The sequence below is a fragment of the Bombyx mandarina genome, chromosome 11, assembly GCF_030267445.1.
Source record: "Bombyx mandarina strain Sakado chromosome 11, ASM3026744v2".
Lineage (NCBI taxonomy): Eukaryota > Metazoa > Arthropoda > Insecta > Lepidoptera > Bombycidae > Bombyx > Bombyx mandarina.
The window spans coordinates 2,634,753-2,656,552 of NC_143218.1; the positions used below are offsets into that span (position 1 = coordinate 2,634,753).

Sequence of the window (21,800 nt, forward strand, 5' to 3'; positions counted from 1 at the left end):
CTTTTATCGCGGGCTTTGAGCGCGGCGACATAATCAAGAAATTCCGTAACGAAAATAAAACCGCACTGCATGCGGAACATGAAAAGTCTGCCCATCTCTCTCGCGCGGTCTAGCTTATCAGTGTGAAGAGGACAGTTAATGTTTTGCTTTTGTTAATTTTTATAAATATAGGGTGGTCTTATTTTATAATTGTTTTAATATTAAATTATTATTGTCTAATTATAATTGCAGAGATTGCATTGTCTAATTATAATTGTGAGGAGCATCGAATTTTTTATTCAATTCTCTTCTATAAGCCGTCATCTCAGCTCTCAATTCTCTCTCTCTCATATCGTCTTTCACACACTCCATTCATATCTTCTTCGGTCGACCTCTTCCCCCTCTACCTTGCACTACCATTTCCATACATTTCTTAGTGACATGCATCTTCTCTCTACGCATCTCATGTCCATTTGGAAGATATTTCATATTTTTAATTTAAGATTAAAAATATCAAACTGTTGATGCTGATACCAAATAAAATGGACCTTTAATCACGAAGTTAAACGACGCGTACTTAAGCGAAATAAATCAAAGAGGTAAATAAATGACCAGGAAAATTTATTTAAATACTTTTTGTATGTAACGCAATTCTAAAATATTTACAATTTATTTATTGGAACGAAGTTCCTTATCGCGCGTTGTGAAAGGGGGCTAGACGGAAAAAATTCTTACGAAAAGTTGTCACGACACTTTTTAGATCCGTCATTCTGACCAATCAACGTGTAGGCGCTTATCGCGTGACATTGCTCGTATCCGATTGGTCCGCGTAATGAGTACAGTTTCTCGAGATAGCGTTTCAACAATAGTAATTTAGTTCATAGTATTGTTTTTTTCTTCTTCATAATGCCGTAATTTATTATTATAACTTTAAAAAAAAATTACAATTCCTTCACTAATTAATCGAAAGGAACTTCGTTCCATCCGGGTGTTCCTTGACACCTCTGAAGTTTTTATTTATATTTTTCCCAATGAACATAATTTCCGAAGACAAGCAACAGACTTGAAGAAGATATCGAAAGTTAAGTTAAAGTTTTTGTTAATAACGTAAATTTTATAATTCAGTAATCGGTTAAAACTTTTAAACAACTTCACACAGCATCATTTCAAATTAGTTCCTTTGCTGTTCCCCAATTAAAAGGTTAATCGACGGACGAATTTCGGTCACGAGACATATGACGTCACAACAGACGGTTGGGAATCATTTGCGAATAAAATTCATCGTTGTTCTCAGGCGTTTATACGAAAATGTAGCCAATTTTGAAGTCATCGTGGCTTAGAGGATAAGACGTCCGGTGCATTCGTATCTACCTATGCAACAGTGTTCGAATCCCGCAGACGGGTACCAATTTTTTTAATGAAATACGTACTTGATAAACGTTCACGATTGACTTCCGCGGTGAAGGAATAACATCGTGTAATAAAAATCAACCCGCAAAAATTAAAATTTGCGTAATTACTGCTGGTAGGACCTCTTGTGAGTCCGCGCGGGTAGACCATCCTGCCTACTTCTGCCGTGAAGCAGTAATGCGTCTCGGTTTGAAGGGTGGGGCAGCCGTTGTAACTATACTGAGACCTTAGAACTTATATTTTATATTTCACTTATATTTCAAGGTGGGTGACGCATTTACGTTGTAGATGTCTATGGGCTCCGGTAACCACTTAACACCAGGTGGGTTGTGAGCTCGTCCACCCATCTAGGCAATAAAAAAAAAAGAGCTATGACAACAGACGTAAAATATCTTCCAAACACGAAGCATGGTCGTCCAGATGCGAAGTCATGAATCCTTTTGTCAAGAATCATGATATCCTCGAAGCCATCAAAGATTCAAATGGTCTAGAGGTGGATGAAAAACCTCGTCTGAGTAATTTTAATAAATATACATTATATTACCTAGCTGTACAACGGGAAAAAAACGCGAATTGCGTTTAACTCTAGTCATATCCTGTGCATTGTGATTAAAGTAAACACATTGTTAGCTTGTGATTCATAGTACAAATTGATAAATGAACTTAAATAAACATTTCACATGCCATGGCGTTCAAACATAAACAACATTCTAAAAAGTTGATCTAATTTTTGAACTCCGAAATCTTAGACTAAATTTCTCTTAGTTTCTTGTTTAAAAAGTTTACTTAGCCTGCCAAATTATGACCTCGCAGGCAGACAGACCTATTACCGTCGGGCGTGGATGTCAGGCCCGACGCCAAAGGCACAGCCAAGCCGCTCATGTAACTTAATCACTGTGCCAGTATGGACACATAGGTGGGGACTGGAGTGGCTTATATACTTGGTTTCAGGTCATTGAAACCCCTGACTTCTCCGAGGAGCTGGATTAGGGCTTGTGAAGTCTCTCTCACCCTCAACTCTCACCTTCACTGGTGGTAGGACGTCTTGGGAGTCCGCACGGGTAGGTACCACCACCCCGCCTATTTCCGCCGTGAAGCAGTAATGCGTTTCGGTTCGAAGGGTGAGGTAACTGTTGTAACTATAGTGAGACCTTAGAACATATATCGAGGTGGGTGGCGCATTTACGTTGTAGATGTCTATGGGCTCCAGTAACCACTTAACATCAGGTGGGCTGTGAGCTCATCCATCCATCTAAGCAATAAAAAAAAAATTACATAGGAACTATTTAGGACCCTGAAAATCTCTCCCAGTATTGTAATATTTTTTGAAAAATCTATTATTTTTTGATCTGTGACAAAATATAAAATGTGACAAATAAATTAGACGTGTTTTTTTTTTTTAAATTACAAAAATTTACTAAGCATGTTTGTGTTTTGTTCTTGTAAATCAAAACAAATAATTAAACATAAATAAATGCATTTATTTCATCATATATACTAAATGTAAGTTCTGTTAAACAGATTTGTGGTGATAAAATTATTATTTTTATGGATAATATCCTTTTTTTTCTTCTAGAGATCAACTAAGCACAGGGATACAATCAAGTATAAAGCCTCAAAATAATTTCACAGCAATAGTGTTATCATGATAAAAATCAGTGCACACTGCCCCAAATGAACTAAGTCCATAAAACTAGGTCATCTCGTCATTTGTCTGGTTACTTTCGTTAATGATTGTCCAACTAATACTTTATCTCCAGCAGCCATATCAAATTTGAAGTCCTTTGGGGCCTCAAAGAGCAGTATGATAGTACTTCCCATATTGAACTGACCGAAGAGTTCACCTTTGCTCATGCATACCTGCCCTAATTCGAGTTCGTTCACACGATTCCGTTTACCTTTAGTGTTCGTTCTTAATTCTGGATCTTTGAATATTTCTATAGATCCCACATTTGTCGCTCCGACGGCCGTCATGCTGAAGAAGCCATACTCCCATTCTCCGACGTACACAGCTCTTTCGTTGACAGTGAACAATCCAGGTATTAGTTTCGCCAACCAAGGATTTACAGAGAGCAATTTCCCTGAGAAATGTCTCCTGAATGTAGCAGTCCAATCGCAAGGAGCATGAAAGCGGTGATAATCCCCGGGCGCTAAATATATTATGCACTGATGTAATATATTCTCTTTATTCTTTAGTAAGGAGTTGTAATAGCTCTCATCTTTCCTTTTTAGCCATTTGTTTTCACCAAGGAATTCCTCAAGGCTGTATGTCACACCTTTTACCTGTTCAATCTTATCGGTATCAGCTGGACCACAGTTCAAGACTACTCCGTCACAGGGCGATACGCAGGGCGCTGCTGATATGTATCTCGCGCCATCCCTAAGCGGCCTGGTGAAGAACGCTGATAAGCTTTTGTAGTATTTCAGGTCGGTGACTGCTGCATCATTTAGGTTCACGCTGAACATTCTTATGTACGTGCCGTAGACGAAGCTGCGGAGGGACACCGGGATTTCGCAGGCCGCCATTTTCCCCCACAATCGACTGGTCACCCGGAAGGGGAACATTTCGTAAAATTTAATCTCGACTTTTGAAACTTCATAATCTATGCTAGCGCGAATGTAACACCAACCTACGTACATAACACTCCCTAGAGGCATCCATCTAGTGAATATCGCGCGGAAATTTAACCATTTCGTTTTATTATTGGCGTTCGTATTAAAACTCTTTGTTTGAATTGTGCTCGTTTGTCTGAAGGGCCTGTGTGGACGTAATCGCGGTTTGTACATTTGATTCATGACTGGGAGGCAACTCCTTAAGCGCGTCGGCGGAAACATGGCTCCACAAGGCCGCTATAACGTTCGAGGTTTATTAATAGCGTGCGTGTTTATTGAGTTTATTTGATGTTTCTCTCGCAGTTTTCGTGCGCACCAAACTCACTATAAAGTATAACTGAGTGACTTTGACATTGACAGTTGACAGTTTTTGTAGGCTTGACAGATCATCGTTACTTTTTGAATTTACATGAGAAAACACAATAGGATCTGCAATACGTGGTTGAGTGATCGAAGCAAGTGTTTTGGTTATTTATATAATTCTCGGGTGTTTTATTGGGTTCCATTCCTTGTTGATTAACTAATTATTAGTTTTGTGTTTATATAAGTGTGTTGTCTTATTTGTAAGTATTATAATATAGTAGTTTAGTGTAAATAGTGTAATTATGAACGGCGTCGACCCCCCCGATCCCGGGGGAGGTTATATCCTTGACCCATCTAACTCTCCAATCCCAATGGACACGGAGTCACTACATCCTTCAAGAAAAAGACAAACTCCCCCAAATTCTGATTATTCTTTACCTCAAAAAAAAAATACAGTCGCGCAAGTTATCGGATCTGTTCAGTCTGTATACACTCTACCAGAGTTTGAGGGCAACAGAAAACGGTATTTGGATCAGGATGTTGCTCCTTTTTTAATCCACGTAAGTAAAGATTGTGAGATTTCGTCTAGTTCTTCGCTTCGCCCAATTAAGTTCGGTCACTTTTTACATCACAACAATATCAAGGACGTTGCTAAAGATGGTGTTAAACGTATCGGCCGAAATCGAGTCTCAGTCCAATTTAAAACTGCTGTTGCCGCAAATTCCATCCTAGATCACCCAGGTCTTGCCGCAGCCAAATACAATGCCGTTATACCTTCTTATAATGTGACTCGCATGGGTATTGTAAGAGGCGTTCCCGTAGAGTGGACCTTAGAAGAATTAGTTTCTTCCATTGAAGTTCCTGATGGTTTTGGACGTGTCATCAGAGCCCGACGACTCAATAAAAAATCAATTGAAAACAACACTCCTATTTGGACTCCTACTCCGACAGTTGTCCTTACATTTATTGGCCAAAAGCTTCCTGATAGGGTTTACTGCTTTTTCAATTCCCTCCCAGTTCAGACATATATTTTACCAACTATTCAATGTAATAATTGCTGCAGATTTGGACATGTTGCTACGCAATGCCGGTCAAATGCGCGTTGTTTTATCTGTGCGAAATCTCACTCTGGCATTGAATGTAATAGTTTATCTCCGATACCTACCTGTTTGTTTTGCTCTGGTAACCATAAAGCCATAGATACATCTTGCCCTGAATATTCTAGACAGAAATCTATCAAACTGGTGATGTCACAAGAGAACATTTCATACAACGAAGCAGCAATCAGGTTCCCACAAGTTAGAAGATCTTTTGCAGACATTTCTCGTACGCCTCCCCCCTTTTTCCCACTCAATCTTCCCAAACCCTAACCCAACCTTCTCCACACACCCAAGCCATATCCAATTCAGTCTCGTACCGTCGCACTTACTGTACACAAAAATCCCCTCCAGCTCCGGCATCCAGTCCAGGTTATGATAGGCAAGCTCATCAAGCAATCGTTATTACTCCCCTTCTAGTCTCCCTAATGGGAGTGCCTATCCTTCAGATGATGTATCTCCCAATGACAATCTCCTGGAACTCTTACTGTCTACAATTTTGAATATATTTTCCCGTTTTGGGGACTTTGAACTACCGAACAATGTCATGTCTAAACTTACTGAGCTTAATAAAATTATTAAAAATGCCCAAATTCCTACAATGGAATTGTCACAGCATTCGTCACAAGAAGAATGATATCATCACTCTTATTAACAAATACAAACCTTCTATCTTTGCTGTCCAGGAGACATGGCTTAAGCCTGGATCCAACTTTAGGATCCCGGGTTTCTCATGTCTCCGGGACGATAGATCAGATGGTTATGCTGGCTCTGCTATTTTAGTATCCAGAAATGTGATATTTAAACAACTCTCCCTTCCTTCCCACAGTAATAGCATTTTTGCTGTTGCTGTTAGAGCTAATAATATTTCTTTCCTCTCCATCTACATCCCTGAACCTAACTTAGCTATTCTCTCTGAATTAAAAACTATTATTACAAGTCTTCCTCCACCTATCCTTATTCTTGGTGATTTTAATATTCACCATACATCTTGGGGTTGTTATTACTGTGATTCTATTTCTTTTCCTTTTCTTGATCTCTGTGATGAACTAGATTTGTGTTTACTGAATGACGGGTCCCCTACTCGCAGAGTTCCTCCATCTCAGAATCCAAAGACTGCTGTGGACCTTTCCTTAACTTCTCCTTCCTTGGCTTCTAGCCTCTCCTGGTCTGTCCTTTCTTCCACTCACGGTAGTGATCACTTTACTATCATTCTGTCAATTCCTGATTCCCTTCATTCTATTCCTACTGCTTCCCTTCCACCTCTCTTAAAATTTAATATTCACAGAGCTGATTGGTCTCAATTCAGATCTCATTTAGATCAAGAGATAATGAATATTCCTTTGATTAACCCTGTCAATGTCCTTTCTTCTTACCTAATTTTCAGAAACGCTCTTCTTTCTTCTGCTGCTAATTCTATACCTCTCAAAAACACTGTTAGATGTAAAATTCCTTCTCCTCCGTGGTGGGATTCGGAGTGCACTCAAGCTTGCCAGAGCAGATCAGAGGCAGAGAATGCTTATTCGGTTGCGATGAGCTCGGAAAATTTCATCTCTTACCAGAGAATTGCTGCCAAGACTGTAAGGCTTTTATCAGAAAAGAAAAGATTTGGTTGGTTGCGTTTTTGCGAGGAGCTTTCTCCTATTACTCCCCCTTCTAAAGTCTGGAAGAATATGAGACGATATCGCTGCTCTGTTCCTGCTCTTGTCATCTCATCTAACGATCCTTCTGACTGGATTGAACATTTTTCTTGTAGGTTAGCTCCTCCCTCTGTACCTTGCTTGGAAGAAACCTTTCCCTCCGCTTTTTCCTCTAATTCTACTGATGATTTTGAGTCTCCTTTTTCTTGGGAGGAACTTTCAGCTGTCTTGGAGGGTTTAAGTGATTCATCCCCAGGAATTGACGGGATTCCATACTCTTTTATTTCCAAAAGCAGTAACTCTGTAAAACGGGTATTCCTTTCCATTCTTAATAATATCTTTTTATCTGGAACTCCACCTGACGAATGGAGGACTCAGATTATCATCCCTATTTTAAAACCTGGAAAGCCCAGCTCTGACCCTTCTAGCTATCGGCCAATCGCTTTGTCCTATACAATGGCTAAGATATTGGAACATTTAATCAAGAATCGTTTGGAATGGATTGTGGAAAATAGAAACATATTAGCTAAATCTCAGTTTGGATTCCGAAAAGGTTTTAGTACTATGGATAGTTTAAGCATATTTCTAACAGACGTTCGTATTTCCTTCTCTAAAAATGAGTCTTTAGTAGGTGTTTTTCTGGACATATCATCTGCGTATGACAATGTTCTTCTTCCAGTGCTCAGGCAGAAAATGCTCCAGCTGAGTATTCCTGTGAAGATTGTAAACATAATTTTTAATCTCCTGTCTCCTAGATTCGTATATATTCGTGCTCCAAATTATTCTTCCTCTCCCAGACAGCTGTGGAAGGGGCTCCCCCAAGGGTCAGTCCTCAGCCCGTTACTTTACAGTATTTATACGTACGATTTAGAGCTTTCGGTTAATTCCTTTTGTCAAGTTCTACAATATGCTGATGATCTCGCACTCTATGTTTCTTCTAAGAATATTGATGAGGCCTCTTCTCGCCTAAATTCAGGTATAGGCTATCTCCAAGACTGGCTCTCAGACCACGGTCTGTCCCTATCTATTCCTAAAAGCAAAGTGGTTGTTTTCTCTCGGTCCAGATCTTGTCCTAACGTTTCAATATCTTATGATCAACATAATTTTTCGGTTGTAGACAATGTGAAATTTCTTGGTGTTGTATTAGATTCTAGATTAACTGGTGTCCATCATATTAATCATATTGTTAAAAAATGTGAAAAAAATATTAACATTTTGCGTTCCTTATCTGGTGTCTGGTGGGGCTGTCACCCCTATACTCAAAAACTTATGTATAACGCCTTAGTACGTAGTCACTTAGACTATGGCACTTTCCTTCTGGAACCTTGTAACAAATCTGCTATGAGTTCCCTTGACAAACTTCAATCTAAATGTCTGAGATTAATCTGTGGAGCTATGAAATCGTCACCTATTAATGCTCTTCAGGTAGAATGCGGCGATGCTCCCTTATTCCTTAGAAGACAATACTTATCTGACCGGTTCCTTTCTAAAGTCATTCAATCCCCTTATCATCCTCTTATCTCTAAACTTCATATCCTTTCTGATTTTATCTCTTCTAATAAATATTGGTACCACAAGGATTATCCCTGCCTTTTCAATAGTTTTGTCAGCTATCTCCGCCTTCCTTGTCCTGTATTTCAGTATCAAAAATTTCCTCTTTTCGACATCTCTTTTAAGGCTCTTATCTTTCAGCCTCAAGTTCTTTTAGATCTCGGCATAGAAAAAAAATGTAATTCTGCAAATTCCCAGTTAAATAGATACATTGCCAAGCATTGGCCCGATTGGCTCATCATTTACACTGATGCTTCTAAGTTCTCAGACCAGGGTTGTGTTGGCTCCGCTGTCTGGATTCCCAAATACAATATGATTCTCAATTTTAAATGCCCCCCTCAAGCTTCAGTCTTCTCTGGTGAGTCCATAGCTATTCTGGAAGCACTATCATTCATTGAGTCCCATAAACTAAATAAATCTGTTATTCTTACTGATTCTAAGAGTTGTTTACAGGCTATCGTTGCTAACCAATTTAAATCTAAATCTAAATTTCCTTACATACTTAAAATTAAAAATTTACTTTTCAGCTGCCATTCTAAAAACATTGAAGTTGTCCTTGCTTGGTTGCCTGGCCACAGTGGCATTTTAGGTAATGAAACTGCAGATCTTTGTGCCAAAGATGCCACAACAACTGGCTGTATGGATCATTACAGAATTTATTCTAATGATTTAATCCCAATAGCTAAACAACGATTGCTTTCTTCTTGGAATTCTTGCTGGCAAAAGACTAGTTTTTATAAAGGTAAACACTACGCTGATATTCAAGGCTTTATTCCTCCCCGACCTTGGTTCTGCAACTTCAAAGATTTACATAAACGCGTTACAAGTACGATCTGTAGATTAAGGCTAGGCCATACGTGTACCCCCGTCCACCTGGCTAAACTTCATATCAGGGATAGTTCTATTTGCGAATGTGGTCTTGACGAAGGCTCTCCAAATCACATGTTTTTCAGTTGTCCTCGTCTATCTTCCTCCCTCTATGATCTCCTTCCTCCTGATATTCCTCGCCCCATTGATCTCAAATCTCTTCTTTCCCTTGTCAACTCTCCTTTCGTTTATATTCTTAGTTCATTCATTAACCAAAATAACATTAAGCTGTAGTTTGTCTGTCTTTTATCGAACTAACCCCTGTATATATATTGTGTGCGTCTTATTTGTTTTAGGTAAATCAACAGAGATCCTGTCATCAAACATTCTTAGCTACTCACTTAATTCTTAGTGAATATCTGTGACCTTGCTCGTTCACGAAGCCCGCTATAGAAAGCAGAGTATTATATACACTTGACATTGGCGAAATCTAAAAGGAAACGCCATAAACCTAAGAGATAGATAGATAGATAGATAGAATTTACATGAACAAAACGGAAAAAAAGTTCTGAATGTACTCATAACATTGCGTATAAATAAAATTAATTTTGCTATCTATCGATTTTTTTTATACCTTTATCCACTTAAATTTGTTGAAAAATACTACTGAACATTCAGTAATGACATAATAGGCTTAAATTGAACTAGGCGAAATTCGAATCCAAAACAAATAAAACTGCCTATAAATTTAGTCTTGGAATACAATTTATTTGCATTAGTGTACCATGAATGAAAATGAAATTTTTTATTGAAGTTCTGCGCTACCACATTTTACCCGTCAAGAGCAGACTTCTTCCACCAATTTCCTACTGCACTTGCTCACAGAGGTGTTTATTGAATTTTGATCAACGAGAAAGTTGAGAACAATATCTGTGATGTTTAAAATACCTTATCATAAAAAATCTAAATACAAAACAGAAAGGCTTTCTTCCTTTTTCATTCTTTCAAAATCATCTTAAAGTAATATAAGATGGCTTTACTAGTGCCGTGGTCTGTCTTGTGCATTCGTTGATAAAACTGTATAGAGCTACCTTTATTTGGTCGGACCATCGTAACAGCAATCTGCCGCGTGGTCTTTGTCCGAAGAAAGCGACCCTGAAGTGCCCTGAATGACGGAGGATAGAGGTTGCTTGATGCCTAGTTCCTGTACAATTGACTGATTCGTTCTGAACCCCGTGTATATATATTATTATTTTTATTACCTTTGTAGGCAAACGAGCATACGACCCACCTGATGGTGAGTGGTTACCGTCGCCCATGAACGTCAGCAATAACAGGGGTGAAGCCGCTGCCTTCTCCAGCACCACATTTCGATAGCATCTATCCTTTTTTCTCACTTTCTCTTAAGGTCAGCCATGGAGAGACTAAAAAAAATATAGGGGAATCTAAAGTCGCTAAAATTAGACTTGACGTCTTTTTCATTTTCATTTACGCTGCTGAGACTTGGACATTTAGATATTACATGGTACTTATAAAATACTAAGAGAGCTCCGCCTATTAAAAATAAAATAAAAAATAAAAGTAGAGTATTTAGATAGAGGATCATAGTAATATGGTGTTGGCAGGTGGATGTTGCTAATTCCATGGATGGCATGTCCGACGAGTTGATGCGTAAACACTTAGAGCTGATGGTAGTTTGTCAGGTTGGCAGGAGAAGATCACGTGGACGCTCACCTACACGCTGATCTGATATAATAATTATCTTCATCGGCTTGCCAATAACCGAAGCCTTAAAGACTGCCGACGACATGAAGACGTGGGGAAGCATTGTGTATCGAGTGGTCAACATTTCAAATTAGACACGACCTTCAGCAATGAAGCGACCGACTCAGAAGAAGAAGAAGAAGAAGAAGAAAGAATTACCTCGTTAGTCGAAAAATGTCACTTTGACAACCAAAGCAGTAAGCAATGTCCTGTCCTTCCCATCTGTATTATCTATGGTTCCCATTAGTATGACAGACAGAGTCCTAGGTATTGTTGACGTTCGTTTTGTTAATTTTTAATACTATTTTATTTTCGTTTTTTTCTTTTTCTCCTTTTATTTCATCGTTCCATGTCTATAAACAGTGATGGAGATTCATTTGAGTGCGTCGAAACGCCAACAGAACTCGATATCGGCTCGAAGTCCAATGAAAGTTTCGCTCGTGAGTCTAATGATTTTTTCCCGCCTGGCCCAGGTTTTAGGGGCTTCGAAAAGGTTCCCATCGTACTGGTGGCTAGAAACGACATAGAATTATACTTAAAACGTATGAACAAAGTAAAATCTGACGACAATAACGTTAAAAAGCTACACGAAAAAAGAATAACGAGCTTGTGCTGTGTGTTGTTGCAGCGAGAGGATTTTTTGTTATTAAGGAACGCGACACGAGATAATACGAAACAGGTCGACGACACGTCCAGCTCCGACACGGAAAACGAAATGGTTGATCCGAAAATGGCGGTGAAATGCAACATTTGCGAAAAATCATATCCAACCGAGAAGAAATTGCTGAAACATCAAGACAAAAAGCACATGATCGTATACGAGAGACCAAAGAAACGCGTCTCGTTCTCCGACCATGTTATAGTTCACGAAGTGAAAGAATATCATAAATGCAGAAAATGCCCTAAAATATTCAAAGAGTATAAATCGCTGAAAGCCCACTCTAAATTACACCACAAAAAGCGTAAATGCTATATATGTAATTACTGTAACAAGAAATTTGTAGATCGGGTGTTTTTTAAAGTTCACATTAAACTCCACTGTGATGTTTGTGGACTTCTCTTTTCAAGTAAATTGAAATATCTTCAGCACAGACATAAAGCTTGTCGCATACAAAAGAAACACCAATGCAGAATATGCAACGAATCATATTTCCGGTACATGGACCTCAAAGATCACAGTCTCGAACACCTAAGGCTGTGTTATGTTTGCGATGTGTGTAAAGAACAGTTTGAGACCAAATGTGCAATTGCTCACCATTTAAAATTCTTGCATTCCGGTAGACGCCCCCGGACATTATACAAAATACTCAATATAGGCACCGAAAGACTGTACTTGTGTAGGTTCTGCGACGAAAGCTCTGTAGATAAAAGCTTAATAGAGAAACATACACAGCTGTTACCGGATTTGAGTAATCGAGCTATGACGGGCTACCGAGACTTCTACTTTTGTGATCAATGCATGAGAAAGTTCAGCACAGAGACCGATATGCTACAGCACAAATGGACTCATTTCCTGAAGACTTCTGACAACACGCAGGTGCAACTTCAGAGTGTGCTAGTGAATAAGAAGCCAAAATTGAAAACGACTTACAAAGTCAATGACATAATACCGGAACGCTTTAATCCTAAAGTGGTTTTAGAGAAATTAGCAATAGACCCATTTCCAACCTACATGAGCTTTAATTGTAAAAAGTTTGATATTGTTACCGGTGAAATTAAGAAAGCTATAGTAGATCCGAAAAGTAAAAAAACGATAGTATCAAAACATCAATGTCTTGTGAGTAAGCTTCTCGATTTATCGTAGCTTAGTATAGTATATAATATTTTACTTTTCGGGTGAATTATGACCTTCTAGCATATTTTGTCACAAATCACTTGCATTGATTTGTTGAATGGATCCGGTGCTCCATCACAATAGAGCTATGGATCTCATGTCTTGGAGTCTGTTACAGAATTCATGTAATGTCATGCATCATCTGGTATCCATTTAACAGAAGGCAGCTGTGAGTTCAGAACTTGGGAAACAAAAGTTACTTTTTAATTTATTATTTATTACTGGAGCCCATAGACGTCAACAACTTAAAGGACGCCATCTGCCTTGAGACATGTGTTTTGAGCCCCCCTTTTTGACCCTTAAAAGAGAAATGCATAACTGCTTTATATCAGAAATAGACAAGTACAGGTAATACCACAGGTAATACTCCAGTTATCTGTGGGAGCTCACAACATCTCCTACCACCAGTAAAACTTGTAATCGCTTTTTAATGTTCTATAGAAAGGTTGCCACCCTTTTTAGCATAGTTTTTTTTTTTGCTTGGATGGTTGGACGATTTCACAGCTCCCCCGGTTAAAAAAAAAAAGATATTTCGACGCTTTCTTCACTTCTTAAAAGTAAAAAATACAAATAAGTTATTGCGAATGCGAGCATCAGCGAATGTGCAAAGTTATTACAATTATTATTAAATTTTAAAAGCATTTGTAGCTTAATAAGCTGATCTATGTGTTTTCACAATTGGAGATTCAGTCGTGCCTCTTTTTAAGGCATTTGAAATCTAACTGCTGTGTGTGACGACTTAGTAAAGGGCGAGAGAATCTGCTGAATATGAGCTGTGCAAGTCATTGTGATGAACCTTGATAGATGCCTATGTCGTCTACATCTGTGGGCTGATGATGATGATGATGCTAGTTTTACTTCATTTTTTGTTTTCTGCCTATTGTTATTATTTCAGGATTACCAATAGTTAGTCATATTAAGTTAATACAATACTAAACTGTTGATTAACATACAATAAACGATTCATTTAAATAAACCAAATCAAGCCACTTGTCTAGGGCAATCAAAATCACACTTCTAAAAAACGTCCGTTAAAGAATTTGTTCATTAAATTTCAGACATGCGGTAAGTATTACTCAACAAACTACTGCTTGAATCGCCATATTGAATCACAGCACAAAAATTCCGAGAATCTTCACTGCCATGTCTGCGAGGAGACCTTTGTTTGGCCTTCACTCTTGAGGTCGCACAAGTGCCTCCGCCTCAACCACTCCGAACGCCCGTTCCAGAACTCGAACCCGGAGGCGAACTTCCATAACTACAACGAACAGAATGCGTTTGATGATTTTAATATATCATACGATGATGATTATTTGAATAACATTGATTTCGAGATACCTGCTCCGATAGTGGAGCTGACGGAAAGTGAAAATGTGATTATTCCTAATAACTTGATAGATCAAGACGGGGATAAAGTGTGCATTTCCCAGAATGGATATAAAGTGATAGTCCAAGAAGTACCTGTCGAATTTTAGTGCGAAGTGATTATTGTGCACGATATTTGGGATATGAGGTTTCGGGACCTACATTTTTTTGTGTTAAAGTGTACAAGGGAATTGATAAGGAGGATTGAAATTGTTTTAAAAGACCAAATGTAATAGTGACGAATGTCAAAACTGGCAGCTGCCATTTGTTTCCAAACTTTCTAACTCATATCAGGTGTCTAAGGGTCTAGTCACAGGAGGATCTATGTATTTATAATCATACAACTATGCTTTGGGTAAGAAACATCATTCCGTATATGTGAGTAGCCATATGTATAATGCTGTTTCATTTGCGAAAGGCTGGACCTATTTGATTGATTTAATTTTTCAAACTATTGTGTCAAGTCAAGTATTGTATTACTATTATTATTTTAAATCCACTGATTAAATTTGTGTACAATTAGCTATATATAGACAGAAATCCGGTATAAATCACATACTGTCATCGTGCTCTAAACTAGGATTCAGTGTATTGTGAGAAGCGGAGACTTATACACATATTACGTTTAAATATATATACATAGAATCGTAGTTACGTAATGTCAATCAAACGCCCATTCTTGCCTCAGCAGTAGTGAAGTAGAATTTATAAATCTACCTAACATCATGTGGTAGATCTTCGGTCGACAAATTCCGTATGTTCCTTTTAGGTCAGGAGAGTGACATAAGCTACCTTTATCCTAAAAAAATATTACACAGGATACAACATTGTTTAGGTATGGTTTAAGAAGTAATAGTATGCAACAATTTAATTTTGTGGTTCTACAGATAAAGTATTGTTATAATTTTGTCACTGTTATGAGCTGGAGCTCAAGAAAAATTAAAACTGTTCATTGAAACACTAATTAAAAGTCAATTTAATTATAACGACAATTAAAGGTAGACTTAACGGTCATGATTCTTCATTGCTCTTCCTCGAGGTGATCCGTTTGTCGCTTCCAATCCTTATGTCGTCTGTGCCAAGCTTTATATTCGCTTCGACTGTGTCCACTATGTTACAGAACATTTAGGACGTGTTCCAGTTGTTTCTATATCAGTTTTTGCTATTTGACGACAGATGCCACTACAGGTACCGGCATAATTTTACCTTTCAATTTCTTCTAACACTTTTTTCTTTTTCTTTAATAATTTTAATACGCAATTCATAACTCAAGCGATATCGTTTTTATTTTTTGTACCGACAGCTTGAGTGTGATAAAATTTACGTGTTTTAAGAAATAAATAAACTTCAAACATGGGTGTCGGCATATAGCGTGAACCTCTCGATAACTGTCTTGTAAGCTCCTCAATTCTACGACACCAGATTGCAGTAGTCATAAGATTTTTACAATTTCATAATTATCATTAGCGCCCGCCATGTTTCTAAAATATTACTTTCTTTTCTGTTCAAATTACTTTTTAATTGTAGCTTTCGTGAATTTACGTGTAAAGTTATTAATTAGTGGGTACTTGTAAATATGATTAAAATTTAATTAAGTTTTTATCCATCTCCGAGATTGCAATTCCCGCCATGCTGCTGTCATAATTTTTTTTTTTATTGTTGTAGTTGTCAAAGGGTGCGAAACCGTCGAGTCACATTGATATATCGATTATCTTTTCGTTTTATTGTTTTTCGTCAGTGTAATTTGTAAGTAGAGCTGTATTGTTGGCAGTTTAAGTGACAGCGTGTATTTTAAAACCGAATGTTTTAACGTTCTCGAAATGTACATACATTTTTTGTTGTTGTTATAAACTCGTCAGATGCATAATAGTAAATAGTTTAAGGATTTCCTTCGGTTTTCACGAGCTGTAGACATAATGAAAAATGAAGTTAAAGTTTATAAAGATCGCGTTAAAAACAAAAGTGAACTTAAGATTTTATTTTATTTTATTTGACGGTAGCTCGCACAGAATATTATAATTTCGACGAACAACACCCCAGTCTTCCGCGACCACGTTCCTTGTGCAGTGTGTCCGAAATGTTATAAGCGAGACTAAACAGTAAAAGTATTTTCAACGGTATATCGAGGGGTGTGACGTCAATGTTAAAACCGAAAACCGACTTCGATTCGAAATTTAACTGAGAAAAGAAAAGGATCAACTTTCTAATTTAAATAAAAAAAACGAACCGTCAAAATCAGTTTTCTCAGAAAAAAAGTTCGGAGGTTAAATATAAAAAAGGAAATCAGTCGAATTGAGAACCTCCCTGCATTTTTTAAGTAGGCTAACATGAATTACATGATTACTAGTTCATGAAAAAAGTAAACACCGTGACGTCATTTGGCTCTAAACATAGACCTATATAGTAGGGACACGACATATTGTTCTATACGTACAATTGCTTATATAAATAGCACCCATTTTGAAGGCACACACATAAACATATATCTATCTCGTTCTTATTCAGCACTTTAACTCGCAGGAAAACAATATAACAGTATTTCAGTGCGTACATAAAATGAAACATGAATATACGTAAATATCTCCGTCTCCGTCTAATGAGGCCGAAAATCCGCCATGTTGAGCGCACCAAATGTCATTGTCACGTCAGTTCGGCCGTCTGTTTTGGGTTGTACATTAATTATTGACTTTGATATCGATTTAATATGATTGCATAAATAAAATTTCATAATTTATCATGGTTAGAACATACAAAAATAATAATTAAAACGTATTTTATAGGATCTCAAGAAAGTCGATGCCCCAAAACTATTATCTATATATATTTAAATTCATTATGGAGCCCTCATCCGAAAAATCGGACACCATTTTTCGGTCGGAATCTATTGATCATGACACTAATCATAAATATCTCTTTAAAATATGTCATCAAAACATATTTAGACATTCTGTTTAGACATTTCGGGAAAAAGGCTACCGACAAAATTTCTTCGGAACTATTTAAATAAAATAGTTTTATTCCGCAGTGAGTAAAACACTATTGTAAATTCGTTAAATATTGAACAATTAAGTGATTTTAGAGAGTAAGTCACAAGGAATGACGTTTTTAATAATGAACAAATGTTCTGTAGGTGTTTTTTTTTCACGCGGTCCCTTGATAAGTTTAAAATTTGAATCACTCTCAAGTGAAAGTGATTCAAATAGTGCGGCGCACCTTCCTTGGGGTGCACTGCGGTGGTGTGTTACGGACTTTAGAGTCAGCAAAACAATTAAAATAGATTGTAATAGTCTAAGAAAAACACTTACTCAAAATACGATAACATTTAGCATGCTAGAAATGGGCAGATGGCACTTTACTACGCCGTATCTTTATGTTTTGCGACAAACGTCAACTTTAGAAAATCACTGTAGCAACTTTTAAAAATCATCATATCGTTTACTTGGTAGATTCGAAGGACGAACTTGTCTTAGATTTCACCCATCTAAATCATATCATATTTGCACATAACAATATACCTACTTACTTCCCATTAAAGTATAAATTCTACAAATAAATAATACTCAACAATATTAAAAATAAAATGAGCCAAGAACGTTTATCGATAAAACCTGATAACATTGAAATCTTTTGTACAGCACTAAAACCGCCATGTTTTGTGGTCAGATGACGTCACAGTGGCACGAATTTTTGGTTGACGTTTCATTTCCATAGGTTTCCTACTTCAGTGGCTCTAAATTGTACTAAGCTAGAATGTGTTATTGTAATAAAAAAAAAAGGTTGTACATTTTTTTTTTTACGCTAGGGAATGCAGGCATCAAGCCATTTAATATATTTATTTAGTTTTCAATTCTTGTGTTAAGTTAAAAATTTTGTTTTGTTGTTTAGATGTTTTTAAGAGACACGAGTCCGTGTGCTTTGTAATTGACCATCACGGACCTTGATGCTTTTATCGAGAAAAATGATAACAGTGAAATACACTATTAAGTCGCCTAAAATATGAATGTGATGAATGTGTTAGAAAAACATCAACCAATTCAGTTTAAAAACAGTATAAAAATAATTATAAACTATTGAAAAAAGAATGTAAATAAATCTTCATTCAGAATTCTAAAATGTTATTTCTTGTTCCGAAATACAAGCCTACTCTGTAAAGCCAGGTCAATAAAAATATTCGTCCTGGTCCTCTTGGAGGGCTCGGATTTGGGGCGTCCTGAGACAGTTCGCCATCTCTCTCCGCTCTAGGCCATTCTGTTGCACTCATTTCATGGACCTTCCACTGTGGTCCCGATTTGGTCGGTCCATTGCACTGGGGAAACCCGCGTGCTCTTGTACCGTCCGCTCTTCCTTTTAAATTATTATATAAATTTTAAATTTGCTAAATTATGCTACATGACAAATACTATCGGGCCACCAAAAAAAAAAACCAAATAATTTCTCAATTTCGGAATTGGTATTGGATTATTTTCTATCGCAAATGTTAATAAGAGTTCAAATTTAAATTTAAATTTCGCGGTTCTATAACAATAGTTTTAATGCGTGTAGTCTGTAAACCATATAAAAAAATAAATTGTCAGATATTTGTGTAAAAAAAATTAAAGCAAAAGGAGATTGTAAATATAAAGCCAGAGTTTCTAAGTTTATTGAATGAGGCTTAATTATGGAGGGTAGAAGTAAGGAGCACCTTCTTATACAGAGGACAAGTTGAAGAAGTATACCCTTGTAAACAGCGAGTTGTTGTTGGAAGACTCACCGAAATAGCGCTACCTAGTGTAGGAAGTGGAAATGGTATGTATATATAGCAGTTTTAAACAGAGTGTAGTGTGCTTTATTGAAAAATTTTATATTTTTCGTGACTTTTGTATTAAAAAAAAAACAGTATTTAAGACTCAAGTATTTGTTTTTATTACTATTTACGTAGGACGTGTTTCTTTTCTTCTTACACACTTGAACAGCGTCCTACATTAATAGTTTATTGGCACTGTTTTTAAAATCCTTCCACTTGCTACTGTGGCGCCACCTTAATAGGCTCCCTTTCCGCCTTCGATCAATAATACTACTAGATTCGCGATTAGCGCTTCAAAAACGGCCCGAAAAATAAGACCACAAATAAATTTGTGGTCTTATTTCAAATTAGTATGGTCCAATCCATAGATTATACACTTAATATGGTCCAATCATAGCCAACACTAAGACGTCAAAACGCTGCAATGCGCGTTCAAAAACTGAGTAAAAAACCACCGTAACACCAAGGTTTTGGAAGGAATATCTTTTTTTGGTAAATTTATATTATTAAGTGTTTTTCATAAAATAATAAACACAATTATATTGTAAATAAAACACAATTTACGAATATTGTTATTGTTTGGCCAATGTTTGCAACAAGGCACCAACTATTGTAACAAACATCAATATTTGAACAGGGAATGCATAGAGTAGTTTTGTTATTTTATAATGTTATTTTTGTTTGTAGATTTCCTAGTAGCCCCTTGTCGCTGTGCACAATGGATATATATTTTCGCGAAAGAAAGAGAAGAAATATAGAACCCTTATAAAAATTCTAGAATTGTTCAATGGTGGTGGCAAATCAATGCAAAAAAGTATTAAAAAAACTTTATATGTATGTGTAAATATTTTAAGCGTATATGCTGAAAAGGATTTGTTTTCTGGGGGAAACGAACACAGCCATAAAATAAGCCTAAATGAAACTGATTATAGACAAATTCATTGATATAAGATTACATTATATTTGTAAAAAAGAAACCGCTCATATAAAAATGACTTCTAAAAGACAGCTTTATAACAAACTGAATCTGTTTAAAGGTAATTAAACCTACATTATTGTTTTAATTACTTCTGTATAAAGAATACGTGGAAAACATGTATCGTGTTTCCTTTCATATTTTTTTTACTTTATTCAATTTTATTTTTTATCACCTATTTGTTGTAATAGCGGCAATGTAAAATATTATCTACTACTTTTTTGAATCGGTCAAAAATAGTTGCGACCATACAAAACAAACCTAAAACAAATATGTATATTCTGCAACTCTATGTCTTTCAATACTTACTGTGTTCTGAGCATTGAAATGTAATACCAAGAACTACATCTAGTTCCACAATACAATAAGCACGAAATTTTAAACAAATATTTTTAACCTTATAAATTAGGCTTTAAGTATCATTTTAGAATAAATATTTTTGTACTGATGTCTTTTTATGTTCAAGTGACATTTTAAATTTATTCCTTAATATTCTTTTTCTGACGAAAGGACCTAAATGCATATATTTTGCAATGGTAATTAAACTTTATGTTTAAGTATTAAGGTTTAGAATAAACTGAAGTCGTTAACATTATTAAACTTTTTTCTAAGAAATGAAGATGTTTTCGTGTCTGCAAACGTGGCCACTGGAGCGTCTTATTTTTGTTCCTGATCTTTAATCTAGTACTATTATTGATCGAAGCTTTCCGCGGACATTTTTATTACACTGAGATGTTCCTCCTTACTTCTACCCTCCATAGTTTTAATATATTAGCATAGATTAATAAGCAATCTACGTGAAATAATGTTTTTAGACTAAGTAACATAACAATATGTCTATTGTATAAAAATGTTTCGAGGAAAACATGAGCAATATAACAATGAAAAGTATGCAGTGTTGTACATATAAAATATATAATAGAGTTGTGAGAAGAGGTTTTGTCTTTAATTTTCAGTATCTGTGGTTTTGAATCTATGGTGTTTGACACTAAAGTCCCAAGGATAAAAAACGGTGCGCGTGCAACTTTGTGCACGTGAATGAAGTGAAACTTCTTTTTTAAGGTGTAGTATTGTGGTTTTCTTCATTTTTATTCCTTAAATCAGATTGCTCTTGTAATAGGGAATGCTGTGTATAAGAGACGCGACATCTCAACATTTATATTATATATATTTTAAATACTTCATTAAATATTCGACGCTACTCGTTGCTAACGCTCGCGCTGGCTTGTAACAGGTATACTACGCGCATGTGTTCGAGTGCCCAACATTCACTCTCGCTCTGTCTCTTTCTAGTATGGAAGCGTTAAACGTTTAACGCAACTTTGTTGGAAGTCGCATTTTAGGAAATATGTTGTCAACTGTCGTCGTTGCGGATTAAACTCAAACTGCAGTATAGGAAGCACTTATTTATTCCACACGCATCTTAAAATCGTATACATTAACAATCAATTGGTTTTTATCCTTTGAACCTTTTAAAAACGTAAAACACAAATTTTTTATCTCATGACATTTTTTCCTCAATCTGACAGCCTGTCTTTCTTTTTTTCCGGACGTCTCCCGTTGTTAATCTGTGTGTGAAAAACCATTCACCACACCACACCCCCACGGAGAAAGATACGCCAGTTGAGAGCCCTTAATCAAAATTGTCACTATACTCTTAATATTACGCATAATTAGG

The 21,800-nt window shown here is 36.6% G+C and overlaps 2 protein-coding genes and 1 long non-coding RNA gene across 3 annotated transcripts; 2 read left to right on the plus strand and 1 right to left on the minus strand.

The window, feature by feature from the left end:
• Positions 1 to 2,849: 2,849 nt before the first annotated feature.
• Positions 2,850 to 4,351, minus strand: Pisd (phosphatidylserine decarboxylase). The gene has a single exon (XM_028180125.2). It carries the CDS (start codon positions 4,222 to 4,224, stop codon positions 3,088 to 3,090), a length of 1,137 nt encoding a protein of 378 aa, XP_028035926.2. The 5' UTR covers positions 4,225 to 4,351; the 3' UTR covers positions 2,850 to 3,087.
• Positions 4,352 to 4,440: 89 nt separating this feature from the next.
• On the plus strand, positions 4,441 to 9,933 carry LOC149501897 (uncharacterized). The gene is made up of 2 exons (XR_016323848.1): positions 4,441 to 4,565; positions 9,757 to 9,933. It is a non-coding gene; the product is annotated as an uncharacterized LOC149501897 (long non-coding RNA).
• A 1,476-nt stretch (positions 9,934 to 11,409) lies between these two features.
• Positions 11,410 to 18,476, plus strand: LOC114247238 (uncharacterized). Its single transcript, XM_028180124.2, has 2 exons — positions 11,410 to 12,941; positions 14,057 to 18,476. Exons 1-2 carry the CDS (start codon positions 11,514 to 11,516, stop codon positions 14,471 to 14,473), a joined length of 1,845 nt encoding a protein of 614 aa, XP_028035925.2. The 5' UTR covers positions 11,410 to 11,513; the 3' UTR covers positions 14,474 to 18,476.
• Positions 18,477 to 21,800: the final 3,324 nt, after the last annotated feature.